The sequence below is a fragment of the Plecotus auritus genome (genome assembly GCF_963455305.1).
Source record: "Plecotus auritus genome assembly, chromosome: 5".
In the NCBI taxonomy this organism is placed as follows: Eukaryota; Metazoa; Chordata; class Mammalia; order Chiroptera; family Vespertilionidae; genus Plecotus; species Plecotus auritus.
This window is the reverse complement of record NC_137776.1, coordinates 27,771,663-27,781,104: the sequence shown is the minus strand read 5'-3', so window position 1 is coordinate 27,781,104 and position 9,442 is coordinate 27,771,663. Positions and strand designations below refer to the sequence as shown.

Genomic DNA, 9,442 nt, shown 5'->3' with positions numbered 1-9,442 from the left:
CAGGCGGGTGCATGACGCGCGAGCTGGATGACACCACCCTCCGGCTGCTGGGTGGCGTGGAGGCTGTGGTGCCCGGATTTGTGCAGTTTCTCTCGCCGTGGGAGCACCAGCAGCCAGGACCACAGGGAAGAGCTTTGTGCTGACGTCGCTGAAGGCTTCCCGGGCTGAGAACCGCCTGGCCCTTGGTTCATTTCAGAAGCTGGACATCCTCCACGCATTGTCATCCTCACGCCATCCAGGATGGACAAGACCCAAGAGCCCCCGGCCGTGACTGTCCACCTGCTGGCCCACTCTGGGCAGGGTGCGCTCCTGCAGCAAGCTCTGGACCAGCTCCTGGGCTGCATTTGCCCAGAGGTCCGTCTCTTTATGGTGTCAGAGCGGGTCAGTCCCGTGAACAACTATGACAAGTGCCACCCCAGGCGCTCCCGGTTCCCAGGGATGTCAGTTCTGCTCTTCCTGCACCAAAGCCGGGCAGAGGAGCGGCTGTTTCGAGTTCTCCACTCCCTGCGGCAGTGGCCTTGGCAGTGCTACCCCGCCCCGAGCCTGCAGGGAAGCCCGAGTTCCCACAGTCTCGCCCGCCAGGAGTTCTACACTCTGGACAACCACATGCCCGTCTGGGGCGTGAGGCAGGTGCACGGCGGCCCCGAGGTCCTGCGGGTGACACTCTATTGCACCTTTGATAACTACGAAGATGCCATCAGCCTCTACGAGATGATCCTGCAGAGGAAAGCCACCCCGCAGAAGAGCAACTTCTGTTTCTTCGTGCTCTACGCCACCGAGAGCTTCGCCCTTCAGCTGTCCCTGAAGCAGCTGCCCCTCGGAATGTCGGTGGACCCCAAAGAGTCGTCGGTGCTGCAGTTTCAAGTGCAAGAGATTGGCCAGTTAGTGCCTCTCCTCCCCCATCCATGCGTCCCCATCAGCCGCACCAGGTGGCAAACGCAGGACTACGATGGCAACAAGATTCTGCTGCAGGTATCTCTGCTTTGCCTCTGTGACCTGGTAGGCACGCGTGGAATGGTGCGATTTTACATTCGAGGTGGGCCTGAGAGATGATTGAATGTGGGGTTCTCAGAACCCCTGGGGAGCTTTAAAAAGTCCCAGGACAGTAAGATCAGAATCTCCAGGGGCACCCAGGCCTGGGCATTTCTTAAAAAAGCTCCTTGGATGATTCTAATATGTAGCATGTAGTGGTGTTGAGAGTCACTGACCTTGTAAAATCCCCCGCATGGGACTGATAAGGAAGTTCAGACTCTGTGGACACAGCTGCTTCTGAACCATTTGCTGATTGACTGCTTGTTCTCAGGAAACAGGTTTGGCTCTTCAGAAATTATGTATATTCCAAAAGCTAGATTGCTGTAAACAAGCATGTGTTTCTTTTCATTTTATCAACAGATATGGAGCTAAGTTCATCCTGATGTTCTTTTTAGCCATTAAAATAAAGGAACATAGTCTTTCATGAAGTAATTCATTTTCTTCTTCTATAGCATTTCTTGAAGTCTGCTTTTTCATTTCTAAGTCTCTCAACTGCATTTGCTCGGACTCTGTTCCTCTCTCTTCGTCTTGCTCATTTTCTTCCCATTCTTCATCCCTGTCCCTATCTACCCCACACCACTACATACACACACACGCACACACACACACACACACACACTCCCATTCCCACGCTCTCACTCTCAATAGTTTGGCTTATGCTGCCTTGGAAGAACACATGTGGGCATTTGTCTGAAGGCTGCTGCTATTGGATAGCAGGGTAATATCAGTGGTTTGGGTTAATCAGTTAAAATAATCAGTTAATTGAAAGAAACTGGTTTCAGCTCTTAAATAAGCCAGCCTGGCACTGTGTGGGGGCTGCTTACTATCTCTATAACTCATTTCCTTGCCATTCCCCCTCCCCGCCCCCCCATTTGGAGAAATCCTTTTTGCTATCTCTTGGAACCACATTCAGTAAAAGACAATATTATTTTCCCTGGATGATGTCAGTCTGCCCCTTAAAAGCTTAATCATTTTTCAATGATGTGTATTTTCTTGTTTCTGAAGTGTTTAGAATCAGTTGAGTGACAAGTGATCTTCCTGTTCATCGAGATAGTTGCTACTGTTCCCTGAAACCTGAAAAAAGCTAGCTCTCAATTTGTAACATTTTACAAGCATTTCTTAGAAAGATGGGGTCTAAATGATCAGAATTTTTACAGATGCATTTCAATTTGTTTATTTTGGCAGGAGGAGCTTTATTCTCCCTCAAGGGATATATCTCCACCACTCAGCATTGTTTCTTCTAAAAATGCCTCATTCCAACTGCACACATCTGCATTTTTGTATTAATAATGTTGTACTCACTTTTGCCATATGGTATAAGGAGCTTAGAATTTTCTTTTAAAAAAGAAAGTTGACATTTCCTCTTCTTAAAAAGATTGCAGAAATGGCTGGCCATGCGATGAAATCACTTTTAATTTTCTTGATAACACTTTATAAATACCTAATGTCAAATAATTAGGGGCCTAATTTATAGTTCTACATTTCTATGTGCAAAATTTTACATTTGGGGGATTCAGCTGTATTTATTTATTCCACAGATATCTAGTGGTTGTTTACTATGTGATAGGCACTGTGCCAAGTACTGGAAGCACAGTGATGAAGACATATACAATCCCTCTCCTCTAGATATCCAAGTCTGGAGGAATATCCAGAGAAGTAAGCAGGCAAGTGCAAAACAGTGTGGTATGATATGGAAAGTATAGGGTGGTAGGAGAGGTAGTAATAATATTAATTACGATGATATAACCAACTCATATTTAGTACTACTATGACCCAGGCACTATTATCACTTAATCTTCTCAAAAACCCTATGACACTGACACTTAGTTATCTCATTTTATAGATGAGGAAACAAAGGCACAGGAAGATTAGGTAATTTTTCTGAAGTCCCACAAGTAATAAATGGCAGAGCCAATATTACGGGCATCTAACTCAGATTCAGTGATATCAAGAAGGCTTCCAAGAGAAAATGATGTGTAAGCTTAGAGTTGACAATGAGTAGGAGTTTTTAGGAGAAAAGGTTAGAGGAGACATATCCCAGACAGAGGAAAAAATGTACACAAACTGGCATTAGGAAAGAACAAACAATGTCCAACAAATTGAAAGAAGTTCAAGTTTGATAGGTGGAGCTTGAAAGGCAGAAAGTGGTGAATTATCAGGCTGGAGTAAGAAGGGGCAGACTGTGACGAATGCAGTAGGCCATCCTAAAGGACTGAGACTTAATCTCAGGAAGAGTAGGAAGTCCTTAAAGCAGGAGGGTGACATGATCACAACTGTTTCAAACTCCTCTGGTGGTGAAGTGGAGAAGGGATTATTTAAATGAGGTGTGCAGCCCGCTGGTTGTGAGTTTGACATGCTTGGATTAGAGGGAGGTAAAAGCAACTATGGGGAATCACTTCAGATGGCTGTTACAGCAATTCAGGTGAGAGATGATGACAGCCTTAGGGTTAATGGCAATGGGCATGGAGAGAGAGGATCTGAGAGATCTTTGGAAGGCAGAGTCCATGGGAATGGTGACATTAGGGATAGAGAAGGGAAGATGATACTCTTGCCTGGGTAACATGGGCTAATATTTTCATCTTCTGAGACAAGAGAAAGAATAAATGGAACAGGTTTAGTGTGAGGAAGGAGGTGAGATCAATTTTGAAATGTGGAGTTTGAGGAGCTGGGGCCTTGGATAGATAAGTATGAAGCTTAAGAGACAGATCTGAGTTATAGTTATACTTTTAGGACCCTTCATCATTTAGATAATAATGAAGGCCTGGGTGTCAATAGGATTGCCATAGGAGAGTGTGTAGAATGAGAAGAGAAGAGGTCCCAGGTTATCATTGAAGAACTACGAGCTAACAGAAGGAAAGCCTCCTTCAATGGACACTGAGAAGGGATGGATGCACAGGAAGGAGAAAATTTAGAAGATTGGGTTGACATGGAAGCTTAAGGAGAAGACTTCAAATGTAAAGGAGAAATGTCAGCCATGTTAAATTCTACCAGAGCTCAAGTAAACATTAATGACAAGGAGGCTGGTTTAAGGTGATCTTGGCAAGAGCAATTTCAGGGGAGAGGTAGGAGGGAAAATCAATGTCATGAGTAGGAGAAGTAAAGGAAGGTTAGTGGGAAAATGAATGTGGACACATTCTATAAAGAGGTTTTACTGTGAAGGAGACAAGACAGAAAGCTGGCAGGAGGAGAGGGTTGAAGGAATGTGTTTTTCAAGATAGACTTAAGCAGATTTCATTGCTCTTGGCAAGAAGGAGGGATCTATATATCTATCAATCAATATATCAATCAATCTATAAGAGAAAGAGATTGAATGAAGAAACAAGATAATAAAGTGGTAGGAAAATGAAACAATTGATAGGTTGGGGTTCCCAGGAAGGCAAAAGTTGATAGATTTGCTGCACAGATAGATACCAGTCACTATAGTTGTGTAGAAGATGGGTAAAGTTGCAATGGTAGGGAACTGAGAAATTTTCTAATTAATCATGGATTTTGTTTTCTCTGCAATCAAGATGGCAAGTCCATCTGGTGAGAGAGGGGGGAGATTGTGCCTCTACTTGAGGACAGTTCAGAAGGTTTAAATAACTATCATGGTGAATGGAGAGAGGTGATTAAAGAGGTAGGAGGACTGGCAAGTAGTCTGGGCGGAGTTGGAAACCATGCCTTCACGATGGCTCCAATCTGTAAAGTTGTGTGTTTTCTTCAGCAACCTGGGTACAAATTCAGAAAATGTGGGCAGGTACATGGATCCAGGGTTGAGAGGTTTTGTGGGAAGCTGTTACAGAAAGGGAGCAATGCAGGGGCATTGCAGGTATTGGAGGTACAAGGAAATGGTTGAAATGATGGTCTTCAGAATTAGATTGACTATGGAAAGCAGTGAAGATAGAAGGAGCGCAGGAGTGAAAGAGAAGGAGATGTTGATATTCAAGAGCAGATGTAGTTGGAGAACTGAGCTGAAGGTGAGAGGTGGCCTGAGAGTGCTAGGTTTAAATTGAGTCTTTCAGAGGTGGAGCATTTTAAGATGATAAGGCCCAGTGGAGGGGCCATAGGATGCATGAGCAGAGCTGAGAAGAGGGATGCACTGGGCTGGCTCAGCAGGACATAGTGATTCCCGATCCAGCTCAGGCAGAGACTTCCTGGATGCCCTGAGAGGTCTTGGTGCTGGTTGTGGTTTCGAGACCAATTTTGTTCTGATGTGAAATTGCCTTAGGGCAATGGTTCTCAACCTTCCTAATGCCGCGACCCTTTAATACAGTTCTTCATGTTGTGGTGACCCCCAACCATAAAATTATTTTCGTTGCTACTTCATAACTGTAATTTTGCTACTGTTATGAATCGTAACGTAAGTATCTGTGTTTTCCGATGGTCTTAGGCGACCTCTGTGAAAGGGTCGTTCGACCCCCAAAGGGGTCGCGACCCACAGGTTGAGAACAGCTGCCTTAAGGGGTTAGGGGAACTAACTCAGGCTTCTCTTTTTGTTCATGGTTGTTAAAAAAATTACATAAAATCCCCAAGAAACAAACTTATGGATTTGCCAATTTTTACTTTTGGAAAGTAAAAAAGGAAAAAAATGAGATAACTGAGTTGTTTTCCTTCAAATATCACAGACACATTCATTGTTTTGCTATTGAAAATTTGGTCTCAGAAGTTAACATTTGTTAATGTTTCATACCATGCATTTAAAGATAATCAATTAGAAAATGAACGCTTAAAAGAAATCATCAACACCAAATGCTGGTGAAGATGAGGAGTAATCAAAATTATCATTCATTGCTGGTGGGAATGCAAAATAGCACAATCACTTTAGAATATAGTTTGTCACTTTCGTACAAAAGTAAACACACTCTTATCCAGCAATTGTACTTGTTGGTATTTACCCAAATGAGGATGGATATCCTCCATCACTTTTGGACATTCTAATACCAACCCCGAGCGATTTCTGAATATGGAAATAACCATGCCAGTTTCCATTCCCAAAGAAAAGACTTCATTGGATCAAATACAAAGGTAGATATGATGTCAAAGATGGCAGCATAGCATTTTGAAGGATTGTGTTTATTGCTTCTGTTCAATTCAACCGACTTATTGAATGTCGGTTATGGGCATGGCCTGGCAGAGGGTGACTAGAACAGTCTGTTCTTAGCATGTGGTGACTAGATAACATTGGTTACATTTGTCATCTTTACTCTGTCCCCTAGATCCAATCAAATCCAGGACTTGGTGTTAGGAACAGCGAGCTTTCCTCTCTGAATGGCAACCCCGGGCCTGACGTGCTTCCCCAGGGATCCAGGGTGGCCCCTGTCTCCACAAGGAGGACCCTAGAGCTGAGAAGGCGAAGAAGCAGGGGCAGGCGGTTCAAAGCAGCTTCTCTGGAATTTCCCGAGCCCAGTGTGAGCCCAGCATCAGACAGCTCTCATGGCACCTTGTGGCGAAACCCTGGCTGCTCATCCCAGGTCAGCAGCTCAGCTACAGATGCCCAACTGCCTCTGTGTTCTTCCCACCTCGAACCTGGGGCCAGAATGAAGGTCTTTGGTTGGGAAAATGGCTTTGAGAAGATGGAGGCAGAGACCAATGTCGACACAGGGCGCACCGTGATCAACTCTGAACCCAGGCAATCGTTTCTTAGCAGGTTTCCGAGGGATCTGCAGACCAGCCAGCCACCACCAGCCTCCTCCTTACGGGCAGCTGCCTTCAAAAACAACAAAAACTTGAAGGAAAGCATCCATCCTTTGTCACTTGCTGGCCAAAGGGACCTTGATGCAAGGAAGATAATCTCAAAATGTCTTCATCTGCCAGTTCAGGGTGAAGAAAAAGAAGAAGAATTCTTTATATAGTATAAAACAATGTGGATTTCTAAGACACAAGATCAAATACAATGTTCCAGGAAGGGAGCACTCTTTCTTGTTCATCTGAGGGGGCCTGAATGCTAGCCATGCACAGGTCTGTATTGCTTTTATTTGTCCAAAGTCTAATGGTGCTGTAAGCGGTTGTTTGTTGGCAGCCATGGTCATGGTCATAGACACACTAACCCAGCACCTATCAGGATAACTGCATTGTATGGAAATGAGTTGAATATGTTTTGCAATGTTGATTAGTGTATGCAATTTGGTTTTAATTTTTACTGGGGTTGCATAGCTCATCCCCATGGACATCATGGACTATTTATTCTTTAGTGTTTTTTTTAATTTTTTATGTGACCTCCTTTCATAACTAGGCCCTGTTCACCACATACCCTCTAGTGATTTAAGTTGTTTGCATCTGAATGAGTTAACATGCGAAGTGTTTTGAAAATTAGGAATAATTAATTGTTTTCCTGTTTAATGAGCAGAAAGCTAGGGTTTCCTGCTCCTCCATTTCTCATTTGTTTCTGCACTACTCCAGGGGGACCAGAGGCTCATGTGACTAACCAGAGAGGAATGTCACATGATTGGATGATTCAAGATCTCCACAGAGCATTGGTTGGGTTATTGGAGCAGGACTTGGGTTCATCTGGCCATGTTTGAATTCCTAAATACCTTTGCAATATTCATTCATTCAACAAATATTTACTAGGCACCTGAGTTTGAATCAGACATTGATACATGGTATACATATATTCTGTGGCCACCAAATCAAAAGTGATTATGGTTCCACCAGTTTGATAAATCCATCTTATCAACTCAAGAATATATTGAAATCCAAATTTATACCTCTAGGAACTTTTCCCATAATTCATTCTCACAGTTGCTGTACAAGGCTGTGGTAAGCATTCACAACTTGCAGATGGAGACTGGGCAGATTATGCATTGCAATTATAATCATAATAGACAAATTCTCAATTGCTCATATCTTTTTTCGGTTGGGTCTATACCACATTTTAAGAAGTCTGAGGTCTGTGTGTTTTAGTTAAGTTATAAGGTTATTCTTTTTTATTATATATATATATATATATATATATATATATATATATATGTATTTTATTTTTCAATTACAGTTTGTAGTTAATATTATTTTGTATTAATTTCAGGTATACACCATAGTGGTTAGACAATCATATACTTTACAAAGTGTTCCCCCAGTATTTCCAGTACCCACCTGGCACCATACATAGTTATTGCAATATTATTGACTATATTCTCTATGTTTTACTTTATATCCCTGATACTATTTTTAATTACCAATTTGCACTTTTTAATATCTTCACCTTTTCACCCAGTTCCCAAAACCCTCTCCCCTCTGGCAACCACCAGTCTGTTCTCTGCATCTATGAGTCTGTTTCTGTTTTATTTGTTTATATTGTTCTTTTGATTCCACATATAAGTGAAATCATAGGGCATTTGTCTTTCTCTGACTGATTTATTTCACATAGCATAATACTCTCCAGGTCCAACCATATTGTTGTAAATGGTAAGATGTCATTCTTTTTTATGGCCTAGTGATATTCTATTGTATAATATGTACCACAACTTGATAAGGTTTTTTTTTTTTTTTTTTATGAACTTCCTTCTCCAAGACAGATGTTACATAAGACTTCAAATGCTGATTAGCTAGGTCTTTGGGAGACCTGGCTACTTAGTCCACCCAAATGGGGAGAAGGGTGTGCTCAGACCAAAGGACGATTCTCACGGCAGCAAGACTGGGCTGAGTTCGGGGTGCTCTGCCCAGCTTAGGGTACAAACGAATGACAGCTGCTAATGGACAAAGACATGACTTCTAAATTGATTTTTTGGGTTGTTACATCAATATATTCTCATTCTCATTTTTTTCTCCCCCTCAGATTAAAGGTAGATCTTAAAAAGTGGATGAAGAACTTAACTTTGGTATGGTTTTCTATAGTAACATTTAAAAAATGAAAGCCTTATTTAAGTTGAACTGTTGAGCTTCTTTGAAAAGCCCAGCAGGGGTGCATTCTGACATTTCATTTCCATCTTTAACAGGTTACCTAAATTTCTTTAGCATAAAACATGGGTAAGAATATAAGTGTATGGAAATCATGAGAATATTGCAAAATTTGAATGAGTACCTTATAAAATTGACTTGTAAAATAAAACACTCTTCAAATATCACCTGCTCTATTCTACTCAATGTAGGAATCCAATTTACAACGTGATAGGTTGAAAATACCAGTGGGTGAGGTGGGAGAGGCCCAGGTTTTGGTTTCAAGCTTTAAAATTTACTATTTCTGTGACCTTGAACTGTCAGTCTCTTTGATCCCCTGTTTCCTTATCTATAGTAAGGAAATGTTGTTAGAAGAATCAAGATTATGTACATGAAAGCATTTGGATATTGCCAAGCATTATGAATATGTAAGCTAGTATTAGTACATGGTCCTTCAGACCCACACTTTTAAAATGTCATGGCAACAAAAAATTTTTTTGAAATAGGTTTTAGTAAAATCAATGATACAATAAAAATATAGTGATATAATGATTAC

General features: G+C 42.0%; 1 protein-coding gene across 1 annotated transcript; it reads left to right on the top strand.

Annotated features, from left to right (window-relative positions):
- Positions 1 to 240: 240 nt before the first annotated feature.
- On the top strand, positions 241 to 6,863 carry FAM124B (family with sequence similarity 124 member B; the record flags this gene model as incomplete). The annotated part of the gene is made up of 2 exons (XM_080669498.1): positions 241 to 972; positions 6,228 to 6,863. 2 exons carry the CDS (start codon positions 241 to 243, stop codon positions 6,861 to 6,863), a joined length of 1,368 nt encoding a protein of 455 aa, XP_080525624.1.
- Between the last annotated feature and the right edge of the window lie 2,579 nt (positions 6,864 to 9,442).